At 35.5% G+C, this 18,147-nt stretch overlaps 1 protein-coding gene across 1 annotated transcript in view; it reads left to right on the top strand.

Moving 5' to 3' along the window:
* ST8SIA4 (ST8 alpha-N-acetyl-neuraminide alpha-2,8-sialyltransferase 4) overlaps positions 1–18,147 on the top strand; it is a 116,125-nt gene that overhangs the window by 25,713 nt on the left and 72,265 nt on the right. The window contains exon 4 of the mRNA XM_024123145.3: positions 12,822–13,115. Coding sequence (XP_023978913.1) covers positions 12,822–13,115 — 294 coding nt within the window. The remainder of the gene's footprint in view (positions 1–12,821; positions 13,116–18,147) is intronic.

Raw genomic sequence — 18,147 nt, 5'->3', positions numbered from 1 at the left:
CCTTTGAAATGCTTTTAAAAATATAGATTGATACAACTTTTCCAAAAATCAGGTTTATAATGTCCCCCAACCCTTAAAAATAGTAGATTCCTTTATTTACTATTTCCAGTTCTAGGAATCTACCCAAATGTGAACAATTGTTGAAGTATAAATGCATTTTGTAACACACAGCAAGAAAGAATGGATAAATCATTGTACATCTGGATGATTAGTCATTCAACACATGGAAAAGAGGAATCTCAGGCAAAGGGACCAGTAAGCACAAAGACAAATGCTTTCAATGGTCTTATGGTAAGGCAGTGTTTGGGACTACTCTACTATTAGGTTCATATTGAAGGACAATGTGGAAGGGGAAATGGCAGGGTATGTTGACCTTATATAATGAAGGATCGTTTCACCATGTTAAGGATTTACATGGTATCCTGTAGTCCAGGAGAGGTCCTTACAGTTTGTTGGTTTATTTGTTTGTTCTTGTTGGGGTTTTGTTGTTGTTCTTATTATAAGCATAAGAGGAATGTAAAGGTATAGAAGCATGAGCATATTTGCAGATGGAAGGACCATGGTAATAAATAAATCAAAGGTAAGAAAAAGAAAGAACACTCAATAAGGAAGATACTAGAGGAGGCAAATGTGATGAAATCCAAATCATAGGACAGAGTAAGATGATAAACTTCAATGGTAAGATTCATACTAATGTAAAATATGGTAGAGATCATCCTTTCCTGACATCAAAGGAGCACTAGCAAATGGGCAGTTGGTCACTCCATAGATTTTCAAAATATACCTTCAGTTTTGGGTTTAAAGCATTTGTTATTTGTCTACTATTAAACTCATCTGTAAGTGGACATCAGCCCAAAATATGTACTCCAAAGCCAAACACAATTGAACTTTTCAGTACCTATTGTTTTCAGGTGATACATAGCACAGCTTTGATCTCTCTTATAATTTTTTCATTAATTCCTTCACTCTTTTATTCACCTATTTATCAGGAAGATACAAAAATGGAGATCAATTCTTTACATCTGAGATGATTGTAGTCCTGTAAAGAAAATAAAGTAATGAACTGATAATGCACAAATTGCTTTATTAGAGGTACTCACAGAACTAGGCACTGATAATGAGGCAGAGAGGATACATAAGCTGGATGGTCAAGGATGATTTCCTGAGAGAAGCACCATGAGTTAAATTATGATGAAAACTGAAGAAGTAAGGAAAGGAGAGAAAAGAGAGTGAGACCTAGTCCAAACTGGATCTATGATGCACCAAGGAACCTGGGTGTAGGAATGAGTGACTTTTCTGGGCCTGTGAGTAGTTTCAGTGTGATGGAATAGAAGGTTGTGTGGGTCAAAAAAGCAGGTAAGGCTGGAGAGGGAAGCTGACAGGTTATGCAGAGTCCATTGTATCTTGCTAAGGAGATTGGATTTAATTTATCAAGTAGTCTGTGGAGCCACTCAGGAGAGGAATGTCATGATCACATTTAAATTTCAGGAAGATTTTTAGGTGATCAATTACAGGGGGACAAAGATGGGAATACTGAAAATAGTCTAAAGATGGAGATAATGAGGGGCAAAGTAGGATAGAGACAGTGAGGATACACGGTGGAAGGCAATTTAAGAAAATCAAGGACTCTATGAATTGTATAATACATGGAAAGGGCAAATGATAGTGAATATAAATATGCCACGTTTTAAAGTGTAACATTTTTTTGGATGACGGAAAATGAATCTTGAATAATCCAAATTGGTTCCTCTGAAGAAGTTAGGCTTAGGTTAACAAACTGCATTTTTCCATAGAACAGAGAGTCTAAGTGACTTTCCTGAGTGTACACGGTAAGTTGAAGAAGGAAGCAACAACAGAAGTGTTTTCTCTCATACTCAAAGTGCCAAAAATATATGTCAAAATATTCTAGAGACAGATCATCAAGCAGGAGACTCATGACCTTTTCTCTCATGGGAGCTAACATCTTAATCAAATGTGATAAACCTTTAAGTCAGGTAAATCTAGTTTCAAGTTCCATCTTTTCCATCTAATTTATATTCAGTCTTAAGTGATTTATTTACTTCTCTAAGCCCCAGTTTCTTTATATATAATATGAGGAAAATAATCTCTGTCTTCCCTGTTTTGTGAGTATAGAAGTAAATGAGATAATGTGTGTGAAATTGTCTAGAATAAATCCAAGTACAAATCAGTTATTCAATAAATGTAAATTTTTCTTCCTTTTGATGGTTTAGGATTAACGTATTGGTGGTATTGTATATTCATGGTAGTAAAATTATACCTGTGACCCAGGTACACAGAAGATGTAAATATTTGCACTAAAATGGTCATTGTTGCTAAGCAGTATATATGCTCCCAAAGAGTGTAGTTGAAATAATACTCATGAGAGAGTTCAGAAACTTGTATCTTCTTGCTGGTATTGCCACTAAATATAGCTGTGTGACTTTGAACAAGTAATATAAACCATTTTGAGCTTCAGTTTTCCTGATATGCCAAATCTAGCCATTGAACTAGATGGACTCATAAATTCCTTTCTGGCTCTGAAACTCTATGACTCTATTTTCTTATGATTCAGTAGACAACTTTGGAATAGAGCCTGTCAAGTTGCATTGTTGTGTGATTTTTTTTTTTCCTTCTGGTTGCCCTGTTCTATGAATAAATTTCCTTTTCATCATTCAACTTGTGGAAATAGCATTCTCTACATAATACTGTATCCTCTAATCTGGCTTTTTGTTTCCTTTGGTCCAGGAGTGTTGCATTTCCTCCTGATGTATGCAAGCCAATGTTAAGGCTTAAAATCAGGGAAGGGTATCACTTCTTAGCCAAAGACAAACAAGACTAAGTTTTTGTCTGTTTATTTTTAATTTTGGTTGAAATGTAGTTGATTTACAATGTCGTGTTAGTTTCAGGGGTACAGCAAAGTGATTCAGATATATAGATATATATAGATATATATAGATATATATATATATATTCTTTTTTTTACATTCTCTTCCACTCTAGGTTATTACAAGATATTGAGTATAGTTCCCTGTGCTGTACAGTAGGTCCTTGTTGGTTATCTATTTTATATATAGTAGTGTGTATATGTTAATCCCAAACTCCTAATTTATCCCTCCCCCCCTTTTCCCTTTGGTAACCATAAGCTTGTTTTCTATGGAACAAGACTACATTTTAATGATTCATATGAATTATTGTAAGTGTGATGAGGTCAGGGCCTTGGGAAGTCACCATATGTGCAAAATATATAAAGAAGAACCAGTGAATACAAGCATTATCAAAAGGGAGAGAAATTGTTTTATAGCAACATCATTTAGTATAGTTTTGGGGAAAGGACCTTGATGTTTTTCTGGGAGATAAGATCTCCTACTTCCCATATCTATTTCACTGGCATCCACCAAAATTCTTGGAACCACAGCTTGACTTATGCCATTACTGGAAACTTTTATTTAAAATATTAGAAGTCAGTATGGTACCAAATGTTAATAGTGATTATATTTTAGAGTGAGATGTACAGGTGTTCTATATTTGAAAAGTATTTTAACTTCTCTTTTTGTTAGTCTTTGTATGTGAACACAAATACTGTTTTTAAATTGGAAATGAAAACAATTTTAATTTTGAAAATTATGTTAAAATTCTGGAGTATAGATGAGAAGAGTGATATATATGGAATTTAGGAGAGTTGGGGTCATGTTACAGCTCTAGCACTACCTGAGTGATATTAAGCAGGAAATATGTTTTTTGTTTAAACAAACACATAAAAATGCAACTTATAGTTTTGTAGTCTAGTTCTGAGTATTCTGTCATTAGTGTCAAGTGTAGTGTATGTGTGCGTGGGCAGGGGGAGAGGGAGAAAATGAACATGTATTTTGGACAATGAAAATCATTTGAACCTGTGGTATCGTGCAGTAAATTTTGGATTCATAGTGTTTTAGATACAAAGTTGGATTTAAATCCCAGCTCTGAGGATTTGTAAACTGAATTTTTTTTTCCTCATTTGTAGAATATGATTACTTATACTTAATTATATGGATGTTCTTTAAAGTTTGAATAACTTAGATACGTATAGTATCTTGCATAAGGTAGTAACAGATAGCTCTTATTATGTTTAGTGAATTATATAAATGATCAGACTGAACAACATGGTCTTGAGTCAAAAGCATGTGATCCTATAAAGAATTGAGAGGGATTTTTCTATTGTGATTAAGAATTGTTTAGAAAAGCAGTTCAAAATTAGGGTCCCATAATTATTTCTTAAGTACTGGTATCCTTTGGCATAAATGTATGGCTCCTAAATATGATGATTTTAAAAAATAAAAAAACATTTATTTGAAGCTTAAAAATGGAAGCAGTGTTCTGTTAATTTGTAGTCACATTAATTCAACAAGTATTTCTTCATTCAACAAACAATTATCAAGCAGCCACTAGATGACAAGTTCTGAGGGGCTCCATTGGGTATTAAGGATATAAAGATAAATTACATGGTCTGTTCTGTTTGGAGTTTGCAGTCTGATGGAGAAGACAGACATGGAGAGAGGAATAACAAAATAGTACAGTGACAGTAATAAGAGAACTAAGAACAAAGCATTGCTGCCAGGGAGACAGAAGGAACTAATTATAAAAATGAGTGAAACTAAGTTTTAGGGCAGTTCAGTTTGGGACAGGAAAATAATTCCCTTTCCAGGAATGTTGTATTTGTATGGATATTCTTGCCCTTATTCTTGGCATACATCATTTTACTGAAGTATTGTGTGAATGTGCCTTTCATGCTTTTTAAGCTTCAGTGACTGAGATCATTAACAATAACCCTACTTACCTTTTGAACATGTGCATACATTCACATTAGTGAAACAGATTGTATTTCTTGTTGTAGTTTAAATAATTCCAACTTAAAAGGATGACTTTTTTCAATTTTTGTGTATTTTAGTTAGCACACCTTCTGAGACTTAAATATTTTAACAACTACAGTTAAAATGCAGTTTTCAGCTTAACACATATTTATTAGTACCTTTTGTGTTCCTTAATTCACCTCCCAAAACACACACTGTATCAACTTTCTAATGAAACATGTTTAACATGTTTAACAGAACATGCATGTTAAAAATAAAAATTGAAGTGTTTGTACAGGGAATCAGAAGATTTAGTGCAGAGCTCACAAACTGACAGCCTCAGGGCCCAAACCAGGTGGTAGATATGTTTTCTTTGGCATTTATCATCACAAGCCCATGAGAGCCTGTCCCCTTTAAATGGGGAAATAGCCCAGCAAAATTGCCCATTTTTCAGAGTTATGTTAACCTGTGGCCCAGGGGCCTGTGAATTTTCAGAACTTGATTTAAACGCTCAGCAGCACTCCTAGAAGACTGAGAGATCAAATACCATTGTAAACAGGTTCTCAATTCACCTACACAGAGTAACCGTCATTATTATTATGGTTAGCTTGACTAATTGCATTAAAGTTATCAACCCTATACAAGCAACTAAATGTAATCAAGTTCCATACGTTGTAGAATAAAGATATAAGTAAATATTTTAGAACAGTGCAGCAGAAGCAATTAGTTCTGCCAAAGAAATCATGTGAAACATTGCAATGGATATTAACCTTTGAGTTTTAAGAAAAAATAGGACTTTTTGAGGTTGGAGGCTAGAGTGTCTTAGAGAGGTAGTCATTTCAGGCAGAGGTATCATCATAAATAAAGGGACACAGACAGAAAAGTACATGGAGTAGTCTGATGCCATTGGGATCTAAGACAGGCAAACGTATAGAGAGAAAATTCTGGAAAGTAAGGGTAGGGGCAAATTATGAAAGCCCTTGGACTGATATCACTGAAGGTTTTTGGTTAAGATAGTATCATGGTCAAATGTGCATATTAATAAGATGATACCATCCTTGAAACAGAGAATGATCAAGCTGGAGTCCTTGTGTTACAGAACTGGTTAGAGCAATGTTTTTCAGTACTGTTTTAAAAAAAATGCATAGCAAGAAATACAACTTATATCATGATATACTCCTGCTATTGCTTCCTCAGCTACTATTACTACACACACATGTAAATCTGAAATAAATTTCCATAAAATTATGTGCATGGAACACTGTCATTTTCTATTATAGATGGTTTTGTTCTTTTTCATTCTTTAAAAATTGCAGATCAATTCATGATCCACCAATTGTTCCAGCTAACAGTTTGAAAAATAATTAATTAGGAAATTATTCCAATGATAGTTCAAAAAAACATGGTGGTACCTAAGCTGAGAAAATATCAATAGAAATAAAGAAGAGAGAATATTTTCAGGAGGAATTTTCTGAGATGAATTTTTGGGGCTTTGTGATGAACAAGATATGGAAGATAAAAGAATTATGAAGATCAAGGTCTTTCCGCCAGTCAAAATGTTATTTTCTACTAAACAGAGTATGAGAAAGATCCACTTAGAATAAATATGATGTAATGAATGTGAAGTTGCCTTGGCCTACCTTGTGATATTAGAAAATGAAACATTCATTTTTATCCACTCATGATATGATACTTTTCTGAATGCTTGATGGTATCAGAATACCTAACTCTTCTGAACATTATACCAACTGTCTTTCCAGGACCAAATGTCAAGTAAATTATATATACTAAATTATAAATCATTTTTCAATCTTGGATTATACTTTCCAAAAAAATGAAAAGAAAAAATATATTTATAGTTTAGAGTGACAAATCAAAAATATTTTTATTTTCTTAAACAAGAAATTTAAATGTCAACGCACTGTTACTGTGACAGGTTTGCTGGTGTAATCACTAAAAGTTAGAAAACTCAGGTATGTTTCCCGCAGGCACTGTGATGACCACATTGTACTTAGTTTATTAACACCATGAATTGCAAAGAGAAAATGTTATAGTTCTTCTGCCTTGGTTTTCTGGCATGGGTAATTAAAGTATCAGCCATAATATTTCATGAATGCTGTTTCTTTCCATTTAATGTACAACATAATTTTTAAGAACATAAATTCCATGCTAAATCAGTTCTCTTCCCTCTGTAAAACAGTACTAACTGCTCAGCAACCACTGATCAATGGAGTAGTCCAGTTCCCTGACTAGGACAAGAGTACTTGAAAATACATTCTAAGACCTTGCTTGGTTTCCCACCCTCTTGTCTGAAATATCCCAATAATGAATTTTTACCAGAGACAATGAACAGGGAATTTCTCAACAGCTGCCAGAATTTTCTCTTCATACCCCCTTCAGAAAAGTTAAAATGATCCTTCATTTTTAATTACAAAGGAACGATTTAGAGGGTATCCTTAATATTCCTTTATTTGCATTTTCCAGAAACTTGACATTTATAATCATTCAAATAAATATTAGTCTTGCTACTATATATATATATTCACTTTTGTGAAAAAGAAAACAATCACGTGCATGCAAGTTTATTTGACTTAAGCACAATATATCCATTCCTTGGCATACCTTTCCCTCTCCTCCCCAAAAAACTAAGTTATTGAATAATATCTGTGCAGTTGTAGCAAATTTGCCCAATGACTCTATTTTGATTTTGACTGAAGTGTGGGAATGCCATAGTCTAACATATTTCTCTGGTATTTGGATCTTTGTTTTCTAGAATGAGTTTAATTTCTTTTTTCATTCTGTGATTTCTGTAGAAATAATATGACACTGTTCTTTTCACCCTTGCCAAATATGTAAACAAATCTGGGTTTGTGAAAAACGTCTCTCTTCTGTTTAATCACTTAGTTATTTTCATGATATGTGTCATTTTTGTATTTATTTCTATCAACTTGAGGATTTGTTTATTTTGTTTACTACATAATGGTGTACCACATATAAGTCATCTGTTAACCCTAGGCTTCATATTTCAAAAAGTCATATCAATTAGATATTCAATCCTTTTACCAGCATTTTTTGAAAATCCTTTCCCTCAAGAGATCTGAAATATAAGTATTATTTTTATGTGTTAGATACTTAAAAGCCCTTTGTTTAATAACTGCTCAGGATTTGGGGAATGTCATGGCTGAATGGCCTTGTATAATGTGCTTAAGACCAAATGGGAAGGCATTCTTTCTCTTACAGGAAGGTTGGGGTGAAACATGAACATACAGACATTTTTCGCTGATTCTGAAAGAAATCAATGTATAAGTAGTGTCAATTAAAACTCCTGTCCTGGAGTCATTTCTAAATAGTTATGCTTTTATTTTATATGTGCTATGTCCTTGGACGTGTTTCCTAATCACCTTGACCTAGTTCCTTACCTCTAAGTGGAGATAATACTACTCCTTACCTCAAAGTATTGCAAAATTATTGGTTTCGAGTCTACTATCCTCACCTCAAGAAAGTCAAAGAGGCTCATAGGTTGCATGTTTCAGCTTCCCCTAGAAGTTTTGAGAGGGTAACCACAAAGCCTAAAACAAAACCAGGTATTAGAGATTCTTTGTTCTCTTTCTTGGCTCTTCAAGCTCAAAAACAGGATGGGAGCAGATAGGACCCATATGCTTCCTCTGAGGGCAGAAAAGAGAAGAGGTTGTCTCTCATTTCATAGTCAGTTGACAAATGTGGTTCCATTGGCAACGGTGGTTTGGGCTGAGTGATTTCAGTGTTAGTACAGATAAATACACAATGAGATTGGCCAACAAAAAAAAGGCTGTGTTTGGAAAATTGTGTGATGGGAACTTGTCTGAACATTAACTAATGGTGAGAAAGAATAGAGATAAGGCTGTAGTGCACTCAGTATTGTTCCCTTCTCATTTAATCTATGTTGTATGTGTAAAGAAGTAATTAACCACCTCCTTTATCACAGAACATGCTGTCGTACCTCAGTATCTCAGATGACTAGTTCTGTAGGTAGCACAAATTTGGGATACATAAACATGTAGCTAATTGAATGAGTATTATCTTATTGCTATTACTAATAATAATTGTCAAGATCGTATTTTGGCCAGGTTATATCATTGTAAACTAGCACAAATAGTAAGATAGCTGGAAAAAGAGTTCTGAGTACTGTGTAGTATTTGTGCAATGAACTCTCAAAGCATATCTGTTGAGCTGTTGAAAGAGGGACCTCCTAGTTGCTTAGACTGTTGAGCCATGACTTAAAGGACATGCAGAGAACTAACAAATCTAAGAGATATGTCTTGCTAGAAAACTGAGTGGTCTTGAGCTATTATACATGAAATAAAAACATCTTTCCTTAAATAATTAAATGAATTAAAATTTATTAAAAACATTTTATATGGCTGTGAAATAAATGAAAGTGCCTTCAGTTCAGCATAAAAGGAATGCTGAGAGGCAATCACATCTAGTTTGAGATCACAGAAGAAATTTCAGAGGTCTAGAGCAGGGGTCCCCAACCCCTGGGCCGTAGACCGCTACTGGTCCGCGGCCTGTTAGGAACCGGGCCGCACAGCAGGAGGTGAGTGGCAGTTGAGCAAGCAAAGCTTCATCTGCAGCTCCCTATCTCTCCCTATCACTCCCCATCACTCTCATTACCGCCTGAACCATCCTCCCCACCCACCCCATCTGTGGAAAAATTATCTTCTACGAAACCAGTCCCTGGTGCCAGAAAGGTTGGAGACCACTGGTCTAGAGTACAAGTGGAGCTAGCTGCCTTCCCAAGGATTTTAAATCAGTGATGGAAAATAAAAACAAACAAATTGAAAATCGGGCAGCTTAGAGTAAACGGGGAGTTTGGGCAACAGACCTAATTCTGTGTATATGTTTTCATGTTTTTGATATGTCAAAATAGTTGGTCAGTACAAAAATTTAATTTGGCTAAAGAAACAGAACTTGAGTGTATTAAATATTCTCGTGCACTCGGTAGTTTTGACTCACAGATATCCATCATTTAAAAATTGGGCACTTCACTTTTATGAGATTAAGAATAACATGTGAAATAATGCTTCATAAATGCTTGCTACACATTCTGGATACTTTTGATGATTGTAATCCCGGAGAAGATTTTTTAAAAAGGAAAGTTAAGAATGTGTGATTGCAAATCTATTTATAATCTTGCTCAATCAGCAGTATTGCTACTAGTAACGCTGTGAAGTTCACAACAAGTCTACTGAATTGCTGGAGTGTAACACAGCTGGTTGGTTATTTTGGCTTCCTTAATGCTTGCCCTGATTATGTGACATTCAGTTAATTATATGACTAGATATCTAACTCAACTACAGAGAAGTTAATTTGCTGGCCACATGTGGACATGTTGTTAATCTCTCCTTCCAGTGAAAAAATTAGACCTAGTCACTCCAAGGAAAATGAACAAGCAGGCTGTGGAGCCAGTATAGTTCATATTTTACAGTGTGTCCTTCTGTCATGCTATTTCCAGTACCTCTGTTTCCATCCCTCACAAAGTCTGGTTGAGCTATGCTTAGGTCATAAAAACTTTACAGTAAAGCTCAGGTGGATTGATTACTCTTTGATCTCCTGGTGCTCTTTCAGTTTACATCACAGCCATTGAACATTCTTTGACTACATCAAATATATTGGTTCCTCTCCTAGATCCAACCCTATTCTCCAGAAATATTGTTATTCTGTTTGTTTCCTTTTGCTTCCAAGGTGGAAAGTCCCTGTCTTTCAGCACCCAATTTTATTGATGACTATCTTATTAGCTCTTAAATGACACATGGCCAGACAATCCTGTTTCAGAAACATGCTGAATCAGTCCTAAAAGAGTGGGTGTTAGCAAACATGGGTGTGGAAGGGCTTTTAAATACGTCATAAGAAAAAGTAATGAAAAGCATGAAGTAAGTGATTTTTTTTTTTCCTGAAAAGATAATTCAGTGGGATGTTATTTTGGCTTTCTTTAACAGGGTTGGCTCTGATTATTTTTACAATTACAGAGAAAATTAAGTATAGATATTTTTTCCTATGGTGGAAATCCTCTGAAAAGAATCACTGAGGAATTATTACAGCAAAAAGATCTGTCTGAAGCCATCTCCCCTGACAGGAACATGTTAACTGTCATGTTAACAAGTGTTGTTTATTTTTTACCTGAGGAAGAAGTGTTTGTACCAATGTTGTTCAGAAAGCATTTCCTCACAGTATCCAAATTCATCTTACAATCAGCTTGCTTAGAATTTTAGACTATTTTTAAAGCTGGTGTGGAACACATTTTAGGACTTTAAAAATTATCATATCCTCAGTCTTCCATGAGTTCCACTGTAAGATGTTCAGTTTGCTTCTGTTCACATGTAGCTGTTCTTTCCCAGGGCAGTCCCATTCCTAATATTCTTACTGTGAGGGGAGTGAATAATAACTAATCTCCAGTAGTGCATGGATCATGGATAGAGACAAATAAATACTCTATCATATAATATAGTGGGTATAATTAAAGTTATATAACTTAAAAAGATTGTTTCTAAATAATATGTGTTAACTTTTATTTGTTTTCTCTCAGGTTATCCTAGATAACATAGACTTTGCTTAATTGAGTGAGATGAATTATACTTGTTGCGTTAGATAAATGTTGTCAGAGATCTAGGAGGTAATAAGATATATTAATTAAGAGAGATAAGGAAGGATATATAAACCAGCAATTTTAATAGCAGAGCACACACTTTACTTTCTAATTAAATTTAACTTGTTTGAGAATTTAATTAATGTGGCAAAATGCACAAGGAAGAGAAATGTGAGAAACTTTCATAATGCAGTCAAACCTGCAAAAATGCAGAAAGAGGAAATTAGTTTCTCTTCCCTTCCCTTGAAAGGCTGATATAAACAACGAAAAAGAAAAGAAAAAAATCTGTGTGTGGTGAGTGTTTTTATGAATGTATAGATTCAACTGATTTTTTTCCAAATTAGTAAACTCTTGTTTGTTAAAAATCTAATTTTTCACTTATCAGCTAATTAAAATGTGCCCTTTATAGCAAGTTAAAATATTGTAAAATTAAAAAGCTATTTTTTAAGTTACATCAAATCTAAAGGTCTACGTGACAGAATCAAAGAAGCATCACAAATTGGTTGAAGGCAAAATTCAAGGTGCTTTCCAAAGCTTTCTTGTAATGCAGGAATGAAATCAGGTTACGAGAGTAAAATCTGACCCAGGTACTTTCTGAGGCCCTGGAGCTTTGGTAGTGAGAACAGGGCAACAAATTCTGTCCCTCCTCCACAAAGGCACATAGCCTCTTAGTAGGGAAGACAGGCATTTTGAGGAACAGAAAGATATTTGATCCTATAGTAGAGGCTTTTCTGCGTTAGTTAACATCTCAAAAAGGCATATTAAATGTGATAACTCCATTTTTCTTCCTTTTCCTTCACATTTAGGCCTATAGAAGGCAATTACAAATATGTCTTTGGAAAACGTCATAAGGAGTTATATTTTTCCCTTAACCTCAGGGTACAGAAAAGCCATCTCCACTTACTTATGTTCATAAGCTTGTCGAAATGACTTAAGCTTGACAAGTGGTGCAGATTGGAGTATCAGGTCAAATGTGTTTTACTTACTTACAGAACAGCATGTGGTTTAGACTGCCTACTACATGGCAGAGCTCTTGTGAATTTATCGTCATAAATTCACCTATTAGGAATTCATATCATGTGGTTTTATGAAGATAACAGCAATGAGTATTCTTCGACAGCAGAGTGAATTAATATAAATGACAATTTGAGCCCCATTACTAGGAGTGCACAATCTTTATTGAAGACAGCATTCCTGAATGTGTGGTGACTTACTGAAAATGTAATTTTACCAGGCAGATTATCTTTTTTTTTTTCCACCTGGTGAAAAAAAAAAATGCTCATTCCCCATTCTTCTTTTCATGCACACCATTTTAGGAGTGACTGTTTGATATTTACTTTTCATTTGTCCATTAATTTTTTCCTCTTCAGGTGTAATCTAGCCCCTGTGGTGGAGTTTGCTGCAGATGTGGGAACTAAATCAGATTTTATTACCATGAATCCATCAGTTGTACAAAGAGCATTTGGAGGCTTTCGGAATGAGAGTGACAGAGAAAAATTTGTGCATAGACTTTCCATGCTGAATGACAGTGTCCTTTGGATCCCTGCTTTCATGGTCAAAGGAGGAGAGAAGCACGTGGAGTGGGTTAATGCGTTAATCCTTAAGAATAAACTGAAAGTGCGAACTGCCTATCCATCACTGAGACTTATTCATGCGGTCAGAGGGTAAGTGTCTGGAAAGGACCAGTCTGTCCTTGGCACATGGTACACGTAACTACACATTTTCCCTAGACAGGAAGGAGCCTCGGTAATTTCCCAATGGATATATGTTTCCATTGTTTTATAATGGCTGCTCTGTTTACCAACTTGAATTTCGTTTACGTGCTGTATTATTTTAGCTCATTCTCTTTCTTGAAAAAGCAAATATTTGAACTTGGCACTTATTTATATCTGCTCATGAAGAAACTACTGATTTTTATATTTTGCTGTGTTAAAGAGTAAATAAGAATTCATAGTCGAATTCATGAATTTGGGGTAAAAACTACCAACAGAAGTGCTAAATGGCTAGTGGGCAATATTGTGGAAGCTTAAACGTTAGATGTATTTAAGGAACAATTAAGTCCCATCTGTAGTTAAGAGGCCAACTAGTGGTAGAGAAGGCTGGCTGAGATAATATGCCTTAATGCTTCCCCCCAGAAGTCATAGATGACATTTTTATGAATTAAGTCAACATTTCCCTTTTATTAGTACAAGCTCAAAAGAAAGACCTAAGAAGTAGACTCTTGTTTAAAAGTGGTAAATGATCAAAAGGCTAAATTCAGTCATGCATACATATAAGTGTGTGAGATATGTAACACAAAGATAAGCAATACTGTATATTTATTAGATATCTACTTAATGTCAAAGACTGTAGATTCACAATGGAAGAGCTGATCACTGCTTTAAAGGAATGCATAGGCTTTATGGTAGAAACAGAGGCATGTATAGCTAGGTAAGGTATAAACAAATGGTAAGGGGGTATATGGTCCAAAGTGTAGAATTTGTTCCTCAGGTTAGCAAAGAAGTCCTAAAAATCTAAAATTTGAACTAAACTTTTAAAGCAGAAATTGATGTTAAAGAACTTTAAAGCAATTCTCAGGGGGAAAAAGACAGGGAGAGAGAGAAGAAACCAGAAGGAAATGTATTGCATCATTAGAGCAAACTGAGGCAAGAAAATAATTAAATACACTGTAGACTTGTGGAATAATGGAGTCCATTGTGGTGCATTGGAATACAAAGTTGGAAAAATAACTTGTGATTGGGTTGGGAAGATAATCATGAAGCACAATTAGATATGTGAATTTAGGAGAGTAAATCTTGTAACTACAGACTCTGTTGACAAGCAGAGGTGCTAGACATATGAAGGCCATTTAGGCTTTTGATTAATTTACTCATAAGATGATAAAGACATAGGGCAAAATCAGTGGACATAAAAAGGATGGTCAAGTTCAGGGGACCAAGTAAATACAATGGCTAGAAGTCCTAAAAGAAAAAGCTTTCAAAACCCAGAGTTAAAAATAGTTTGCTTTATATACTGTCACTGGGACTGGACTAAGGTGTTTTCATTTTGTTTTCTTTTGTTATTGAGATATTTTCCTTCAAGGATTTACCATTTCCTTGTTTAAACCTTGAGACAGTTTTTTGAATTGTTATTCTGCATGCAACTAAATTGCATTCTTATAATTAGATCCTGGTTATTCAACATTCATTCTCTTGACATTTGGCATGAATTTTCAACAAAGTAACACAAAATAATGCATTTGGAAGATAAGCAATTTTTTTAAGCAACAGAGTCCTGAAATTGCAATTTGCGTCTGAAAAAAAAAGATGCGTTCTTGATAAAGAGCAGCTTCATAACGTGTTGTTCTAAGAACACATCTTTTTAATGTTTTTAAGTTTTTATTGATTACACGTACTGCAGATATTTTTCCCAGTCTGTGGTGTGCCTTTTCACTCTGGTAATGCTGTCTTTTGATGAACAAGAGTTTAATTTTAACAAAATCTATTTTGTCTATAGTTTTTCTTCTTTTAAAAATTGTGGGGCTTCCCTGGTGGCTCAGTGGTTGAGAGTCCGCCTGCCGATGCAGGGGACACGGGTTCGTGCCCCGGTCCGGGAGGATCCCACATGCTGCGGAGCGGCTAGGCCCGTGAGCCATGGCCGCTGAGCCTGCGCGTCTGGAGCCTGTGCTCCGCAACGGGAGAGGCCACAACAGTGAGAGGCCCGCGTACTGCAAAAAAAAAAAAAAAAAAAATTGTGGTAAAGTTTACACATAACATATAATTTACCATCTCAACCATTTTTAAGTGTACAATTTAGTGCTTTTAAGTACATACATATTGTTGTTCAACTATCACTAACATCGATATCCAGAACTCTTCCTTTTGCAAAACCGAAACTCTATACTACCTGTTAAAAAATTACTTCCTATTCCCTTCTCCCCCTAGTCGTTGGAAATCACTATTCTACTATCTGTGTTTATGATTTTGACTACTCTAAGTACCTTATATAAGTGGAATCATACGGTATTTGTCTTTTTATGACTGGCTTATTTCACTTAGCATAATGTGCATTGTTTCTTGTGATTTTTTTTAATTTAAATTTTATTTTGTTTGACATTAGTATAGCCACTTCTGTTCTTGTATTACCATCATTTTTTTTTTTTTGGTTTTGTGTATGTGTATGGTGAAACATTTGAATTTCTTTCTTTTTTTAAAAAAAATTACATACTTTTTGAGATATTTATTGTCTAACAAATTGGTTTATTATTATAGTGAACGTAAAAAATAACATATCTTGGGCTTCCCTGGTGGCGCAGTGGTTGAGAGTCCGCCTGCCAATGCAGGGGATACGGGTTCGTGCCCCGGTCCGGGAAGATCCCACATGCCACGGAGCGGCTGGGCCTGTGAGCCATGGCCAGTGAGCCTGCGCATCCAGAGCCTGTGTTCCGCAACGGGAAAGACCACGCAGTAAGAGGCCCGCGTACCGCAAAAAAAAAATAAAATAAAATAACATATCTGGTATAGTGAAGTGTTTTTTGTTTATGTTTCTTTTTTCTTTTTCTTATTAGTCATCCATTTTATACACATCAGTGTATACATGTCATTCCCAATCTCCCAATTCATCACACCACCACCACCGCTTTGCCCCCTTGGTGTCCATACGTTTGTTCTCTACATCTGTGTCTTAATTTCTGTCCTGCAAACCAGTTCATCTATACCATTTTTCTAGGTTCCATATATATGCGTTAATATAAAATATTTCTTTTTCTCTTTCTGACTTTTCTCTTACTTCACTTCGTATGACACTCTCTAGATCCATCCATGTCTCTACAAATGACCCAATTTCTTTCCTTTTTATGGCTGAGTAATATTCCATTGTATATATGTACCACATCTTCTTTATCCATTCATCTGTCAATGGGCATTTAGGTTGCGTCCATGTCCTAGCTATTGTAAATAGTGCTGCAGTGAACATTGGGGTGCATGTGTCTTTTTGAATTATGGTTTTCTCTGGGTGTATGCCCACTAGTGGGATTGCTGCGTCATATGGTAATTCTATTTTTAGTTCTTTAAGGAACCTCCATACTGTTCTCCATAGTGGCTGTATCAATTTACATTCCCACCAACAGTGCAAGAGAGTTCCCTTTTCTCCACACCCTCTCCAGCATTTGTTGTTTGTAGATTTTCTGATGATGCCCATTCTAACTGGTGTGAGGTGATACCTCATTGTACTTTTGATTTGAATTTCTCTAATAATTAGTGATGTTGAGCAGCTTTTCATATGCTTATTGGCCATCTGTATGTCTTCTTTGGATAAATGTCTATTTAGGTCTTCTGCCCATTTTTGGATTGGGATGTTTCTTTTTTTAATATTGAGCTGCATGACCTGTTTATATATTTTGGAGAGTAATCCTTTATCTGATGATTCATTTGCAAATATTTTCTCCCATTCTGATGGTTGTCTTTTCATCTCGTTTATGGTTTCCTTTGCTGTACAAAAGCTTTTAAGTTTCATTAGGTCCCATTTGTTTATTTTTGTTTTTACTTCCATTACTATAAGAGGTGGATCAAAAAATATCTTCCTGTGATTTATGTCAAAGAGTGTTCTTCCTATGTTTTCCTCTAAGAGTTTTATAGTGCCCAGTCTTACATTTAGGTCCCGAATCCATTTTGAGTTTATTTTTGTGTATGGTGTTACGGAGTGTTCTAATTTCATTCTTTTACATGTAGCTGTCCAGTTTTCCCAGCACCACTTATTGAAGACACTGTCTCTTCTCCATTGTATACCTTTGCCTCCTTTGTCATAGATTAGTTGACCATAGGTGTGTGGGTTTTTCTCTGGGCTTTCTATCTTGTTCCATTGATCTATGTTTGGTTATTTTTGTTTGTTTGTTTGTTTTTTTGCAGTACACGGGTCTCTCACTGTTGTGGCCTCTCCCGTTGCGGAGCACAGGCTCCGGACACGCAGGCTCAGCAGCCATGGCTCACGGGTCCAGCCACTACGTGGCATGTGGGATCTTCCCGGACCGGGGGCATGAACCCATGTCCCCTACATCAGCAGGCGGACCCTCAACCACTGCGCCACCAGGGAAGCCCTGTTTCTGTTTTTATGCCAGTACAATATTGTCTTGATTACTGTAGCTTTGTAGTATAGTCTGAAGTCAGGGAGTCTGATTGCTCCAGCTCCATTTTTTTCCTTCAAGACTGCTTTGGCTATTTGGGGTCTTTTGTGTCTCCATACAAATTGTAAGACTTTTTGTTCTAGTTCTGTAAAAAATGCCTTTGGTAATTTGATAGGGATTTCATTGAATCTGTAGATTGCTTTGGGTAGCATAGTCATTTCCACAATATTGATTCTTCCAATCCAAGAACATGGCATATCTCTCCATCTGTTGGTATCATCTTTAATTTCTTTCATCAGTGTCTTATAGTTTTCTGCATACAGGTCTTTTGTCTCCCTAGGTAGGTTTATTCCTAGGTATTTTATTCTTTTTGTTGCAGTGGTAAATGGGAGTGTTTCCTTAATTTCTCTTTCAGATTTTTCATCATTAGTGTATAGGAATGCAAGAGATTTCTGTGCATTAATTTTGTATCCTGAAACTTTACCAAATTCATTGATTAGCTCTAGTAGTTTTCTGGTAGCATCTTTAGGATTCTCTATGTATAGTATCATGTCATCTGCAAACAGTGACAGCTTTACTTCTTCTTTTCCAATTTG

This window comes from Physeter macrocephalus, chromosome 8, assembly GCF_002837175.3.
Source record: "Physeter macrocephalus isolate SW-GA chromosome 8, ASM283717v5, whole genome shotgun sequence".
In the NCBI taxonomy this organism is placed as follows: Eukaryota; Metazoa; Chordata; class Mammalia; order Artiodactyla; family Physeteridae; genus Physeter; species Physeter macrocephalus.
Note: the sequence above shows the minus strand (reverse complement) of the source record. Positions and strands in the feature narration are given on the sequence as shown.